The sequence below is a fragment of the Mobula birostris genome, chromosome 31, assembly GCF_030028105.1.
Source record: "Mobula birostris isolate sMobBir1 chromosome 31, sMobBir1.hap1, whole genome shotgun sequence".
Lineage (NCBI taxonomy): Eukaryota > Metazoa > Chordata > Chondrichthyes > Myliobatiformes > Myliobatidae > Mobula > Mobula birostris.
This window is the reverse complement of record NC_092400.1, coordinates 8463282-8480437: the sequence shown is the minus strand read 5'-3', so window position 1 is coordinate 8480437 and position 17156 is coordinate 8463282. Positions and strand designations below refer to the sequence as shown.

The window sequence follows — 17156 nt, the reverse complement described above, 5'->3', positions numbered from 1 at the left end:
GTGTGCAAGTGCACCTAATAAAGTGGCCACTGAACTTAGCTCCAGCGGTTTTCCCCCTCCACTTCCATACAGCTGTTCCTGCTTACCCCTGTCAATATCTCCCCCACCCAACAACCACCAAGTAGGATTAAGGAAAACCCTAAGGAACAAGAGGATGACTAGATTGAGGGTAGGAACAATCAGGGATAAAAAAGGAAACATATGCCTGCAGTTGGAGGACCTTGAGGAATGAGAGGTCAGTGCAGGGCAAGCGAATATGCTGGATCATGTCAAACTTAAGGAGGAGGATGTGCTGGAACTTTCTTAACAGCATTAGAATAGATGAGACCCAGATGGGATATACCCCAAGTTACTACAGAAAGCAAGTGAAGAGGTTGCTTTGCCTTTGGTGATGACTTTTTCATCCTCACTGCCCACAAGAGTAGTGCCTGAAGATTGGAGGGATGTTTCCCCTGGTTAAAACGTCCATAACCAGAAGGCACAGAGTCTCCCTAAGGGTAATTCAATCATGCCGAAACTCTAGAGAACTTCCTTCACTCATAGTGTGGTGTATCTGTAGACATGTTTATGCTGGAGGATTGTTGTTGGGGTCACTCTGATTGTATTTGAGACAGAATTCAATAGATTTGTTAAAAGAATCAATACGAAAACTGTTGAGGTGGACTGTTTGCCATGTTCAGTGGTAGAGCAGGCACAAGGAGCCGAATGGCCGACTCCTGCTTCTATTTGCTCTGTTTTTACATTCTTTCTATAACATACCTTGCTGCATCACGGCATGTTGCGAAGTTAACTGTGGCCTTGGTTTCTTTTCTCAAACAGTTAGACCCTTGGTTCACTCATGTGTGGAAAGCAGCCAATGGAACTCCCACCAAAAAGAGAGCTATTGGATTCAAGAAGCTAGCAAAGTAAGGGTTTTTCATGCTGAGCAAGTTTATAAAAGCAAAATACATCAAGAAGCCATATTGCTCAATATTTGCATTTAGATGTAACAGATAAATTTCTATATGTGCAGCTTACTTAAGACGATCTCAAATATAATTTTGGCTAGTCCGGACAAAGTCTCCTTGATCTGAAATATTAATCCTGTTTCTCTTTCCACAGTTGCTGCCTGAATTGCTGAGTATTTCAAATGCTTTATGTTTTTGCATTGGATTTGATCACCAGCAGCTTGTTTTTTATTTTGATAATTTGACTTGGTTTGTTTTGTCACTGTTCCTTTGAATCTGATGAGAGACACATCAAACATGAACAGGCAACAGGCAGGAACTTGACCTTAACTAAGATCTCTGGTGATGCCAGTTTTGTTCGCCACATGGTTGAAGAGAAAAAAAATCAATCATGCGGTACGACTGACAATTCCATGTTAAATATGAGCTGCAGATTTTCAAGATCCAAGAAAGCTAATTAACCATTTCTTAGTTGTAGAAAGAGCTTTTTTGGGGAAAAAAATGGAAAGGAAGCAGTTTTGTTGGAACTTCCTGGAGAGAGAAAGGAAATTGATTTGAAAGTTACAAGGGTAATTTGTCTTCTGTTTTGATGGTATTTGAATTATTATCTCAGCTGTTTACAAAGTACAGCTTAATAGTTTCAGTGCTGACCTTTCCATTGTGGTCCCACTTGAGGAATTAGGTGTAAGTATCTGAGCTGTCTTTCGATGAATAAATCTGATCCAATATTTTAAATACAAAACCAGCTTTGACAACTTGTTCAGTGTTAGTATGACCCAGTGGTTTCTCTTGGTGCATTAGAAATCTTGCTTTGATCTGAAGGCCAAAACAAGCTTAATTTAAGATAGAAATGCAAAAAGTGCTTGAGTGGGATCTATGTTCTGAAAGCCAATATAAGGAGATTCAAAGGTGGTATTAGAATACTTAAAAATACACTAGTATGTATACCCTTTACATGAGATTGTTAAAAACTAATATTCTTTATTTAATGTAACCAGTGATTTTTGAGCTTTTTTGTATACAGTATTCCTTCAAGTCCAATGGTTTGAGAATATCTTCATGCTGGTCCTTCAATAAAAATGACTGCAACAGTTCAAGAAGACTGGAATTCACTTCCAATCGTATTGGTCTCCCTGCTTCAATGCATGGCCGATTCCTGTTGTGCAGAGCTCAGTGTGCTCTCCTTTCAGCTGTGCATCCACCTTGACCTCACTTTCAGGTCCCCTCCTTCAGACCTGCCTGAGCCCCGCTTTCCCTTCTCCCTTTCAGGTCTGCCTGTGCTTTCCCCTTGGTCTGTCTATGCTCCACCTCATTGGGTCTGTACTCAGTTTGCCAGATCTCACCAGGGTCATTGTGCTGCCTGTGCCTTTTTTCCTGCCATCTGCAACCTCTATGCCCTCATTGTTCCCCCACACTTCATCTGCCTCTTCAGCTGTTCGTGTTTCACTCAACCTAGTGCGCTGGCTCATCACCCTTCACATTGCCTGACCCCTCCCTGTTTCAACCTCTCACTGATCCTTGTTGCCCATTCACTCTGACCATCCTTGCCCCTGGTTCACCCTACCTGGTCCGCTCGGACATCATCCCTTTTCAGGTCCATATCTATTATGACCTCTCCCTTCAGGTCAGGTCTTGTTCCGCCACCCCCTCAAATCTGTTTGAGCCCCACCCTCCCTGGCGTCTCTCTTGCCTGTCTGCCTGTGCTCCACATTGCCAGGCCTGCACACAGTTTGCCGGATGTCCCATTGTGCAAGCCACAGAAATCACGGTGTTGCTGCGTTTCTTCCTGCTGACCACTACCTCTGAGCCCTCATAGATCCTGCTCATTTCACTCTGCCTTTTCAGCTTTCCCATGCTTCACTCAATCTGGTGCGCTGGCTCGTCGCTCCGCGCATCTTTGCCTTGCCTGACACATTCCCAATCGCAGCTCCCTCCCTACTTCAACTGCTGCCGACTCTTCTTGCCTATTCTTTGCTTCGTCGTCTATTCATTCCGTCCATCCCTTCTCCTAGTTCATCCTACACGGACCACTCAGACGTCACCCTTTCAGGTCCGCAACCATTGTGACCTTCGAGAACGTGGTTAGATTGCTAAATGGGTTCCATAATTGAGGTCAGCAAATAATCTGAAAGCATTAGTTAGCATCTACAATTAAAGAGAGAGTTTAACTTCAAATCAAATAATAAAGCTGAGATAAAATATTGCATCAATAATGCTGGCCGTAAAACTTCCAGCTTGAATAGTGTTTCCTTTGGTTTATTCACTTCCTTCAAAGAAGATAGCCTGGCTACTCTTAATCTGGTCTTCATGTGACTTCTGGCTCACCAATGTTTGATCTCTTAACTAACCTCTGAAATGGTGAGGACACCATCCAGAGGCAAGTTATGGTTTATGGTATAATGATATAAATTATTATATAAATGTCAAGTTAGTTAACTGCATTCACATCCCAAGAGTCCGTTTGTTCATTATGTGCCGTGTCGTATGACGTGGGTGTTTGTGGTCTTTCCACGATCATGATTGTTCTTGGCAAATTTTTCTACAGAAGTGATTGGACATTGCCTCCTTCTGGGCAGAGTCTTTACAAAATGGGTGACCCCTGCCATTATCAAAACACTTCAGAGATTGTCTGCCTGGCGTCAGTGGTCACGTAACCAGGACTCGTGATATGCACCAGCTGCTCCCATGGCTTCACATGACCCTGATCGGGAGGCTAAGCAGGTGCTGCACTTTGTGCGAGGGTGGCCTGCAGGCTAGCAGGGAGAAGGAGAAATTTACACCCCTTTTGGTAGAGATGTATCTCCACCCCACCACCCAATCCCAGTGAATAAATGAAAATATACTTGCCTTACAAAACTAGGCAAGGAGAGGATCCAGGTCTGAATCCAGAGGCAAGTACCAGCTGGTGAGGATACTCCTTCAAAACGGACATCATTAACTGCTCCGTGAAGTCAAACTGTTCTTTTGTTTATATTTGAAAAGGGCTGTGAAGTTCTCCACCAAGCTGATGGGACAAGCAATGGCCAAACGAGTAAAAGCCACCATCTTATATGCTACCGAAACTGGGAAGTCCCAAGTCTATGCAAAAACATTATGTGAAATTTTCAAACATGCATTTGATGCAAAGGTAAGGAATAGCTTTATTTTAATGGAACTTGTTTAAGTAATTTCACAAATCACGGTTACAATAATACTTTATCTTGCAGAATGGATAAGATTGTTCTAGAATGACGTTCAAATTCACCAAGACTGGTCAATAGCGAATTCTCTAATTTTCCTTCATCGAAATAATTCAAAGGAATAGTGGGAGGATTCCTTCATTGGGCTTGGTTTTGATCCAGTCTGTTTTCTGCTATTGTCACAATTGATTGCAGTGATCTCTTTGCCGATGTAGACATGGGAGAATTGGGGGGGAATATTTCACGCGGAGTGAGATAGTTAAATGTGACTAAAGTAACTAAATGTAATGGTCAACGTAGATCTTGTTGGCCTGCTGAAGGGTCTCGGCCCGAAAAGTCGATTGTACTCTTTTTCCATAGATGCTGCCTGGCCTTCTGAGTTCCGCCAGCATTTTGAAGGTGTTGCTGAAATTTCCAGCATCTGCAGATTTTCTTTTAAAAACGCAAACACGAGGAAATCTGCAGATGCTGGAAATTCAAGCAGCACACACAAAATGCTGGTGGAACGCAGCAGGCCAGGCAACATCCATAGGAAGAAGCACAGTCGACATTTCAGCCCGAGACCCTTCGTCAGGACTTAGATAAGGGTCCAAAACTGCTCACAATATTCCAGGTGTGGTCTGAGTAATGCTTTATAAAGCCTCAGCATCATATCCTTCCTCTTACGTTCTAGTCCTCTGGAAATAAGTGCCAACATTGCATTTGCCATCCCTACCACTGACTCAACCTGCAAGTTAACCTTTAGGGAATCCTGCACAAGGAATCCCAAGTCCCTCTGCACTTCTGATTTTTGAATTTTCTCCCCATTTAAAAAATAGTGTACTCCTTTACTCCTTCTACTAAAGTGCATGAACATACACTTCCCTACACTATATTCCATCGGCCAATTCTTTGCCCATTCGCCCAATCTGTCCAAGACCTTCTCCAGATTCCTCAATGCTACCTGCCCCTCCACCTATCTTTGTATCCTCTGTAAACTTGGTTACAAAGCTATCAATAGCATATCCAAATCGTTGATATATAACATAAAAAGAAGCGGGTCCCAATACAACCCCTGTGGAATCATCACCAGCAGGCAAATAGAAAAGGTCCTCTTTATTTCAACTCTTTGCCTCCTGCCAATCAGCCAACCTTCTATCTATGCTAGTATCTTTCCTGAAATACCATGGGCTCTTACCTTGTCAAACAGCCTCATGTGTGGCACCTTGTCAAAAGCTTTTTGAAAATCCAAGTAAACAACAGCCACTGACTTTCTTTTGTTGATCTTGCCTGTTATTTCCTCTAAGAATTCCAACAGATTTGTCATGCAGTATTTGCCCGAAAGAAACCATGCAGGCTTTAGCCTACTTTATCCTGCATTTCCAAGCACCCCAAAACCTTATCCTTAATAATGGACTCCAAAATCGTCCCAACCGCTGAAGGCAAGACTAACTAGCCTATAATTTCCTGTCTTCTGCCTCCCTCTCTTCTTAGAGAGTGGAGTGACATTTGCAATTTTCCAGTTCTGGAACCATTCTAGAATGCCTCCTCAATCTCATCGGGTACCTCTTTCAGAACCCTGGGGTGTAGTCCAACTGGTCCCAGTGACTTATCTACCTCAAGACCTTTCAGCTTCCTTAGTAATAGCAACTACGCTCACTTCTTCCCCTTGACACTCTCAAATTTATGGCAAACCACAGATGTCTTCCACAGTGAAGACTGATACAAAATACTTATTGAATTCTTTTGCCATTTCTTTGTACCCCATTATTACCTCTCCAGTGTCATTTCCTGGAAGCCCAATATCCCTCATACCTCTCTTTTATATATCTGAAGAAACTTTTGGTATCCTCTTTGATATTTTTGTCTAGCTTACTTTCATATTTCATCTTTACTCTCCTTATATTTTTTTTACTTGCCTTCTATTGGTTTTTAAATACTTTCCAATCCAGTAGCTTCCCACAAATTTCTGCTTTATTATATGCCCTCTCTTTCACTTTTGTGGTTGTCAGCCATGGATGCCTCATCCTCCCTTTAAAGTACTACTTCATCGTTGGAATGTATCTATCCTGTGCCTTCCGAATTACCCCCAGAGACTCCTGCCATTGCTGCACTGCTGTCATCCCTGCTAGTGTCCCCTTCCAATCAACTTTGGCCAGCTTCTCGCTTATGCCTCTGTCATTCCCTTTACTCTGCTGTAATACTGATACATCTGACTTTATCTTCTCCCTGTCAAACTGCATGGTGAGCTCTATCATGTTATGATCACTGCCTCCCAAGTACTCTTTTACCTTCAGCTCGCTCATCAAATCTGTTTCATGATCCAACACCCAATTCAAAACTACCTTTCCCTTGGTGGGCTCAACCATAAGCTGCTCTAAAAAGCCATCTTGTAGGTATTCTACAAATTCCCTCTCTTGGGATTGAGCACTGGCCTGAATTTCCCAATCTACCTGCACATTGAAATCCCCTATGACTACTGTAGCATTCCCCATATTGCATGCCTTTTCTATTTCCCGTTTAACATTATATCCCACATTCTGGCTACTGCTTGGGGGCCTGTCTACAGCTCCCATCAGGGTATATTTACCTTTGCAGTTTCCCAACTCTACCCACAGGGGTTCTGCACCTTCTGATGCTATGTCACCTCTTTCTAACAACTTGATTTCATTTTTTTGCAACCAACAGAACCACTCCACCTCCTCTGCCTACCTGCCTGTCCTTTCGATACAAGGTGCATCCTTGGATGTTAAGCTCCTAACAATGAGTTGCTTTCAGCCACATCTCAGTGATGCCCACAACATCATACCTGCCAATCCTTAACTGTGCAACAAATTTATCTACCTTATTCCATATACTGCATGCAATCAAATATCACACTTTCAGTCCTGTATTCATCACCCTTTTTGGTTTTGCTCCCTTGTTACACTTCACCTCATCCCACCAATTTGCCCTATCATCTTCTTCATCATCCTGACCATCCTCACAGTCTCACTGCACACTGCCCATCCTCAGCCTGATTATTCTGGTTCCCATCCCCCTGCCAACTTCATTCAAATCCTCCCCAACAGCCCTAGCAAACCTGTCCACAAGGCTATTGGTCCCCCTCGGGTTCAGGTACAACACATCCCTTGTAGAGATCCCAATGATCCAGAATTCTGAAACCCTGCTCCCTGCACCACTTCCTCAGCCACTCATTCATCTGTACCACCATCCCGTTCCTGCCCTGACTAGCACGTGGTACTGGGAATAATCCAAAGATTACTACCTTAGATGGACCTATTCTTCAGCCTCTTCGCTCATTCCCTATACTCGCTGTGTAGGACTTCATGACCCTTTCTACCTGTGTCATTGGTGCCAACATGCACCATGACCTCTGGCTTTTCACCCTCCCTCTTGTGAATCTTCTGCAGCTGCTCTGAGACATCCTGGACCTCAGCACCTGGGAGGCAACACACCATCCCGGTTTCTCTTTGGTGGCCACAGAACCTACTGTCTGTCCCCCTAACTATCGAGTTTCCTGTCACTGCGCTCTGCCTGACTTTAACCTTCCCTGCTGACCTTCAGGGCCGGCCACAATGCCACTAGCCTGGCTGCTGCTGTGCCCTGATAGCTCAATCCCCACCCCCCAGCAGTATCCGAAAGGGTATTCTTGTTGCTGAGCAGAATGGCCACAGGAGAACCCTGCGCTGACTGATTGCTCTCCTTACTTCTCCTGCTGGTCACCCACCTACTGTCTGAAGCCTGCACTCTTGGGTGCGACCACCTCAGTAAAAGACTCACCTATGAAGTTCTCAGTTTCTCAGATTAACCTGCTCCAGCTCCATTTCCTTGCCCTTGTCAGTCGGGTGCTGAAGTTGGGTGTGCATCTTGTAGATGTAGTCATCAGGGAGACTGTTAGGTACACTGAAATCCCACATCTCACAGGAGAGGCATTCCACTGCCTGAGCTACCAACCTGCCTACACTTGTTATGCATCTAACTTGGAAAATATAAGTTCTTGCCTGTACCTGTTCTCTCCCAAGCCTGTTGAGCCAAAACCTGACCACTCTAACACTCCATTCAAAGATTAGCTGCTTCGCTCAAACCCCAGTTCTTTTTATTGACTCTTGCTAATTAACCTTAGTTACTATTAACCCAACCGATCTCCCGCTCCACAGGAAGACCTGACAGGCCCCACTTGCTTTTTAATACTGGCACATAAAGTACACTAGAAACTGTCTCCAACTCACTCCGCAACCTCCCACTCCGCAGACAATATACTTAAAGATTTAAAGAGGGATTTGCTTTATTTGTCACATGTATATCGAAACGTCAAAACATACAGTGAAATGCGTCGTTTGCATCAAATCAAATCAGTGGGGATTGTGCTAGGCAGCCTGCAAGTTTCACCAGCTTCTGGGTCACAACTTATTAACCTTAACCTTATGTCTTTGGAACGTGGGAGAAAACTGGAGCTCCCAGAGGAAACTTACACGGTCACGGGGAAAATGTACAAACTCATTACAGACAATGGCAGGAATCGAACCCGAATCTTGCAGCTGGCGCTGTAAATGTTGCACTAACTGCTACACTACCACGCCGCCCTAATTTAATCCGATGTAATCAAAACATTACAGAGGGCTTATAGCCAATTAATTACCTTTGTAGTTACAACTATAATACATGAGACAGGACACCTAATTTTTGCACAGCATGCTCCCACAAAGAGCAATGTATCAATGATGAGATGTTAAGCCTTTGCTTTCCTGAAGCTGACTGGGAATAAAAGTTGGCCTGGACACAGGAGAAATCCCCTGGAGTTCTTCGAAAAAGAGTGACATATGTTTTAGAGTGTAGGTGGAATCTCAGTTTAGAAGTGTTTCAAACATTGGAGAACCATCAGTACTTGAAGAAGTTTTGGATACAAAGCCCGACAATGGAGCTCATACTGACAACCTGAGGCACATTAATGAGATCTCATTGACAAACACCAATATTATTAAATAGTTCCTGCCAGTTAAACATTTATGTATGCTTAACATCTGTTGCCTTTTATAAATAAGGAACAGATTTGTATTTCTACTGATTAAAAAAGAATTAATCAGAATTACAGTCCATTGAATTACCAACAGTTATGGAGTTGCCGTTCTGTAAATGACTATATGTTTTTCTTCTGTAGGTCATATCCATGGATGACTATGATATTGTTCACCTAGAACACGAAGCGCTGGTGCTGGTGGTCACAAGCACTTTTGGCAATGGCGACCCACCTGAGAATGGAGAAGTATGAAAATCACTGAGTGAAAATAAATGGCATTTTTCCGAACTTAAAATTTAGAATGATCAGATTTCATGACGTGGGTATTATTCCCAATTGCATTTTATTTTATCTTGGTACCACTACTGCCAATATTGCCAACAGTAGTTCATGTCACATGACGCCTTTCTCATTATATTTTGCATGGAAGTACGTGCAGACCTGTGCAACGTAACTGTTGTGTATTGTGGGCGATTTCAGAACCCTGGAACCCATCAGTAACTGGTTTTTATTTCTCACCCTAATTGGGATTTGCCCTAAGTAGGTTTAAAGTCGGAAAGTGGTATGTTGTCTTAATTTTACAGCAAACTTGCTGGGTGTTCGATAGTGATAAAAAAGCCATCTTCTATGTATCGCTTTCACAATATTTTTGATTCATGAAGTAAAATTTCCTGCATTTATCATTAATCTCAGATTTTTATCGTGTAAGTGCAGCAGCTAAGGAACGTAAGTGGTCCTTCTGTCGCCCAGAAAAATTCCTTCTCTTTTTTCTGCAGTGTAGCCTGCACAGTGTAAGTTAAAAATAATTTTCATGATTAGACCAGTGAGAATTGTGTCATGAAATTCGTTGTTTTGTGGCTGCAAAACAGTGCAATACGCAGAAACTTATCCTAAGTCACAATAAAGAAATGAAGAGCGCAAAAGAAGAACTGCGAGGTGGTGGTTATGGGTCCAGTTTCCATTCAGAAATCTGATGGCAGAGGGGTGGAAGGTGTTCCTAAAATGTTGAGTGTGCACCTTCAGGCTCCTGTAACTCTGCCCTGATGGTGGTAATGAGAAGAAGACATATCCTAGATGGTGAGGGTCTTTAATGATGAACCCTGCCTTCTTGCTGCACTGCCTTTTGAAGATGTCCTCAACAGCATGGTGTATTGTGCCCAGGATAGAGCTGGCTGAATCTACAGCTCTCTGTAGCTTCTTTTGATCCTGCACATTGGAGTATCCATACCAGGCTGTGATGCTAACAGTTCACCTATAGCATACTATATAATACAGTATATAACACTATAATTTAGGATTCTGTCAGAGGCTATCAGAGCTTAACCTGAACACTGTTGTACACAGTGTAGAGTAGATGGTTCACATATTCACAGGGTTAGATGGCCAGTCAGTTAAATAGGTTTAAATTTACATGTTTGCAAAGACAAAAGAAAGAAAGCAGGTGTTTGTTTTGGGTTTCTTTTTCTACTTCTGAGTAGCTTTACAGCCAATGCCACACTTTGTTGGAAGTGATGCTTTCAGAATTAATACAACTTTGTTCTGTAACATTTTGGATGAATCTATTACATCTGGAAGAAAGTTTCTGGCATCTGAGATGTTGGAGTAATGAGCCGTACCTGAATCTTCTCACCCACACCCCTCTATCCCCAACACAATGGTTGTATGTTTGGGCTGAATGACTTGATGTCAGGAACCCTTTGATAATGGTATCTGCTTTAATATGAATGATATGGATGGACATCCCTGCCTTGTATAGTTATTCTAGGTTTATTTTTGGAGATGGACATCAATCCCGCAGTAGCACCTTTCTTTGTGTGTATATATAAAATACAAGGCAAAAAAAACCTCATACCTTCAATGGCAAAAACTCTGCAAAATTCACTGAGAGTTTTAATGCCAAGACATGCTTTATCCAGCCTTAAATTTAAAGAAAATGTTTCATTTTAATTTTCCTTTGTGAGAGAAGAGATCAGATCTTTGGTACTATGAGCCTCACACAGTTATCCTGGATCAGGAGGTGCTCCAGAGGTTAGACTAAGTTGCTCGTAATCAAGCAGCCTGGACTGGTAATGAAAAAATGTGGATTCAATTCCCACCATAACAGCTGAGAATTTAACTTCAGATTAATCATCTGGAATTTGGAAATAACAAGTACTAATAAAACTGTTAAAAAAACACTGGATTGTTGTAAAACCACATTGATCCACTGATGTGCTTCAGTAGGGGTCACTTTCTTCCAAATGTGATCTGGTCTATAGGTAACTCTAGTCCCAGCCCCACGTGGTTGACTCATAAAATGACCAGCAAGCAATTCTGTTCATCACAGTTATATTTGGGCAACAAATGCTAGCTTTGCCAAGAAAGGCTAGGTCCTGAAAAGTGAACAAATAAAAGAGGGTTTCACCTAGTGATCACCAGGCCAATGAAGCCCTTGTATCTGAACACCCTGAGCCGTTGGTTTTTGACATAGCTTCTTGCAGGGCTGCTCACACGCAGGCATCGACAAGTAATACCCCACTGCTCTCTCCTCAGACAAAATCTTATGAGATGTCATCTAGCAAAGGAAATAGATACTTTATTCCTAATTAGTTTTCTTGCACTTTCACAGGGTATTGTGGTAGCCATATCTAGAATGCTGCAGACATAAAACAGAACATACTGACATTGAAAGCATTCCAAAAGAGATTAATTTGGCTAATTCCACGAGTATCCTATCATTGGCAGCTATCCAAGTTTGACCTATATTCACTGGAGTTTAAAAAAATGAGGAGTAATCTCATTGAAGCATAAGATTAAGAGGGGGCAGAGCAGGACATTACGGCTTGAAGAATTCTTCCCTTTCTCCTTTACTAAAGATTCTCAAATATAAAAAGAACACGCAGAGCGCCTAGTGATGAGCTTCATGAAACAGCTTAGTTCATTTTGTAAATTTGAAAAACTGTAGACTGTTCTCTTCTGAAGAACTGTGGACTGTAGGTGGCAAGATAGGGCAACTAACTTCATGCATTGTATCCAGAGAAAAAAATTCCGGTATGCTGAATGATTATTCCTGATATAAATTAACTCTTCCACCTTATTTCTTCTAGAAATTTGGTTCTGCACTGATGGAAATGAGACACTCTAACTCAAAATCAGCAGAAGGACAGTGAGTGAGATTGAAACACCATTACTGCTAATTCTGTTTTTAAATTCTAAGCTACCCAAGGCAACTTATTGCCTGTGAACTGGAAATGTAACTACAGTACTGTGATATTCGTGAGTCAGTTCCTGTAACATTAAAGATGTTATGCTGAAGTTTTATAAGACATTGGAGAGCCTAATTTGGAGTATTATGTGCAGATCTGGTCACCAATCTACAGGAAGGATATCAAAGAGATTGAAAATTTATAAGGATGTTGCCAGGACTTGAGACTGCCAACAGAAGGGATGAATGCGGGTTTGATTTCAACGTTTATACGACTATAGCATATAGGAGGAGAATTAGGACATTTCATCATGACTGATCCAATCTATCTCTCAGCCACAATCTCCTGCCTTATCCCTGTATCCCTTCATGCACTGACCAGACAAGAACCTATCATCCTCTGGCCTTAAATATACAGAAAGACTTGGCCTCTACAGCTGCCTGTGGCAACAAATTCCACGGATTCACCACTCTCTAGCTAAAGAAATTCCTTCTCCTTTCTGTTCTAAGAGGACATCCCTCAATCCTGAGGCTATATCCTCTGGTCTTAGACTCTCCCACCATAGGAAACATCTTCTCCACATCCACTCAGTCAAGGCCTTTCACAATTCAATGGGTTTTAATTTGGTCACCCTCATTCTTCTGAATTCTAGTGAATGTCATCAAACACTCTTCATATGACAGGCCATTCAATTCTGGAATCATTTTTGTAAAGCTTCTTTGAACACTCTCCAGTTTCAGCGCATCCTTTCTAAGATAAGGGGCCCAAACTGCTCACAATACTCCAAAATGAGGCCTCAGCAGTGCTATATAAAGTTTCAACATTACATCCTTACTTTTATATTCTAGCCCTCTTGAAATGAATGCTAACATTGCATTTGCCTTCCTCACCACTGACTCAATCTGCAACTGAACTTTAGGGTCTCCTACACAAAGACTCCCAAGTCTCTTTGTACCTCAGTTTTTTTTTGTATTTTCTTTCCATTTTGAAAATAGTCAACCCTTTCATTTCTTTGAACAAGGTGCATGACCATACACTTCCCAACACTGTATTCCATCTGCCATTCTCCTAATCTGTCTAAGACCTTCTGTGGGCTCTCTACTTCCTCAAAACTACCTGCCCCTCCACTTACCTTCATATCATCTGCAAACTTTGCAACAAAGCAATTAATTCCATCATCCAAATCATTGATATATAACATAAAAAGGATCAGTCCCAACACAGACCCTGTGGAACACCACTAGCCACCAGTAGCTAACCAGAAAAGGCTCCATTTATTCCCACTCTTTGCCTCCTGCCAATCAACCACTACTTTATCCATGCTAGAATCTTTCCTGTAATACCTTGGGCTCATAGCTTGTTAAGCAGCCTCATGTGTGGCTCTTTGTCAAAGATCTTCTGAAAATTCAAGTACACAACATCAACCAACTCTCCTTTGTCAATGCTGCTTGTTACTTTTTCAAAGATTTCCAACAGACCTGTCAGGCGAGATTTTCCCAGAGGAAACCATGCTGACAACAGCCTATTTTATCACGTGCCTCCAAGTACCCAGAGGCATCATCCTTCATAATCCACTCCAACATCTTCCCAACCACTGAGGTTAGACTAACTGGCCTGTAGTTTCCTCTCTTCTAACTATCTCCCTTCTTGAAGAGTGAAGTGACATTTGCAATTTTCCAGTCTTCTGGGATGATTCCAGAATCAAGTGATTCTAGAAAGATAATTACTAATGCCTCTACAATCTTTTCAGTGACCTCTTTCAGAACTCTGGGGTGTAGACCATCTGGTTCAGGTGACTTATCTACCTTCAGACCTTTCAGTTTCCCAATAACCTTCTCTCTAGTAATTGGTAACTTGACACACTTCATGATCCCTGACACCTAGAAATTCTACCAAATTGCTAGTTTCTTCCACAATGAAGACTGATCTAAAATACTTACTAAATTTTTCCACCATTTTCTTGTCCCCCGTTATTACCCCTCCATTTTCCAGTGTTCTGATATCCACTCTCGCTTCTCTTTTACACTTTATGTATCTGGAAAAACTTTTGGTATCCTCTTTAATGTTATTGGCTAGCTTGCTTTCATATTCTATCTTTATCTTCTTAATGATTTTTTTAGTTGTCTTCTGTTGGTTTTTAAAAGCTTCCCAATCCTCTAACTTCCCACTAATTTTTGCTCTATTAAATGCCCTCCCTTTGACTTTTATGTTGGCTTTGACTTCCCTTGTTAGCCACAGTTGTGTCATCTTGCCTTTAAAATACTTATTCTCCTTTGGCATGTATATATCTTGTGCCTTCCAAATTGCTTCCAGAAATTCCAGCCATTGCTGCTCTGCCATCATCCTTGCTAATGTTCCTTTCCAATCAATTCTGGTTAATTTCTCTCTCATGTCTCTGCAATTCTCTTTACTCCACTGTGATACTGATACATATGACTTTAGCTTCTCCTTCTCAAATTTCAGGGTGAATTCAACCATATTACAATCACTTTCCCCTAAGGGTTATTTTACCTGAAGCACTCTAATCAATTATTTTTAACTGCACCTATTCCAGAATAGCTGATCCCTCAGTGGACTCAGCCATAAGCTGCTCTAAAAAGCCATCTTGTAAGCACTCTAGAAATTCGCCCTCCTGTAATCCAGCACCAACATGACTTTCCCAATCTACCTGCATATTGAAGTCCCTCATGACTATTGGTAACATTGTCTTTTTGGCGTGCATTTTATATTTCCCATTTAAATTGGAGACCACATCCTTACTGCTGTTTGGGGGTCTTTATACAACTCCCACCATGGTCTTTTTACCCTTGCAGTTCCTTATCTCTATCCACAATGATTGAACACCATCCAACCCTATGTCACCTCTTTCTAATGATTTGATTTCATTTTTTACCAACAGAGCAATGCCACCCCTTCTGCCTTCCTGCCTGTCCTTTCAATACAATTTTAGGGAAATTTGGATAAATACATGGATGGGATGGGTAGATAGAGCTCTAGTCCAGATGAGGATTGATGGGACAAGGTTGAATAATGGTTTTGCATAGAGTAGAAGGGTTAAAGGGTCAGTTTCTCTGTGGTGATTCTCTTTGACTCTATGTCTATTGTGTCTCCCATCTCTCCAGGAGTTATAAAGTTCGTTTCAACAGTGTATCTTCAGTGTCAGATGCTCGGAAATCTTCAAGTGATGAAGCAGAAAACAGAGACAACTTTGAGAGTACTGGCCAATTGGCCAATGTTAGGTATGTACTTTCTCAATAATATTTCTAAGATAACATTGTAGATTATTTCAGGTTGCTTCTTGGTATGACGCGGTGGATATGAGGAAAGACTGAGCAGACTGAACTTCAGAAGGGAGAAAGAGAGGTGATCTACTTGATACACATACCAAGGGGTCTTTACGAGTTAGGTGCTGAGAGATTGTATTAACGTTAGTAATCTAGAACCAGGAGCCGAAGCTTCACATTGGGGGTTGGGAGGTACTCATTTAGAACTGAGGGGAAGAGGGATTCCTTTGCTCGGCTTCATTTCAGATTATATTTGGGAATAATTCCAGTAAAATAAGCTAATTCGTTCTAGTGCTACAGAAAGTCATCTTAAGCAGTGACACAAACCCAGCCACTGGAGCTGGGCTGCTACTGGCAAAAGCATAGATGATTACCATTGAATGTATTGAATTTAGCTCTCTTGTGCTTTTGTTCTGTATATATAAAACCATAAGGCCTATAGTGGGAGCAGAATTAGGACATTTGACCAATTAAGTCTGCTGTATCATTCTATCTTGACGAATATATTATCCCTCAACCTGTTCTCCTGCCTTCTTCTTATAACCTTTGACCCCTTTAGTTTAGTTTAGATTTAGATTATGAGAACACGCAGTTCTCTTTTATTGTCACTTAGTAATGCATGCATTAAGAAATGATACAATATTCCTCCGGTGTGATATCACAGAAACACAAGACAGAGCAAGACTGAAAAACTAACAAAAACCACATAATTATAACATATAGTTACAACAGTGCAACAATACCATAACTTGATGAAGAACAGGCCATGGCACAGTAAAAAATTTCGAAGTCTCTTGAAAGTCCCACATCTCACGCAGACGGGAGAAGGAAGAAAACTCCCCCTGCCATGCCCGACCACAGTCCGACTCTGAGTCGTCCGAGAACTTCGAGACTCCGATCAGCTGAGTACCAAGCACCATCTCTATCCGAACACTTCGACCTCAGCCTCGGTCACCAGCAGCAGGCAAAGCCGGGGATTTTGGGGCCTTCCCTCCAAAGATTCCCGATCGCACAGTAGCAGCGGCAGCGAACCGGGCATTTCAGAAATTTCTTCAGATGTTCCTCTGTGCTTTCACATCTGTCTCCATCAAATCAGAATTGTCCACGGCCCCTGTTTAACAGATACGATATCATTTCACCGGAGAGCTGCGTCGCGCTGCCATCTTCTCCTCCTGCCTTTTACTAATCAAGAACCTGTCAACTCCACTTTAAATATACCCAATGTCTTGGTCTCCACAGCCATCTGTGGCAATGAATTCCACAGATTCTGAAACTGTGCCCTCTGCTCTGAAACTCCCCGCTATAGGAAACATCCTTTCCACATCCTCTTTCAATATTCGATAGGTTTCAATGAGATCCCCACTCACTCTTCTAAAATATACTAAAATACAATGTCCAACAATTGACTTGAGGACCCTTAATCCATGCAATGGAAATGGAACAAAGGAAAGTTAATTCCATTGTGTTAATTTAAAAACGCAAACAGGGGGAAATCTGCAGATGCTGGAGATTCAAGCAACACACACAAAAAGTGCTGGTGAATGCAGCAGGCCAGGCAGCAT

General features: G+C 42.0%; 1 protein-coding gene across 1 annotated transcript in view; it reads left to right on the top strand.

Annotated features, from left to right (window-relative positions):
- The window catches only part of nos1 (nitric oxide synthase 1 (neuronal)), a 69759-nt gene that overhangs the window by 26918 nt on the left and 25685 nt on the right, over positions 1-17156 (top strand). The window contains 5 exon segments of the mRNA XM_072247531.1: positions 820-905; positions 3930-4074; positions 9267-9371; positions 12212-12270; positions 15433-15549. Coding sequence (XP_072103632.1) covers positions 820-905; positions 3930-4074; positions 9267-9371; positions 12212-12270; positions 15433-15549 — 512 coding nt within the window.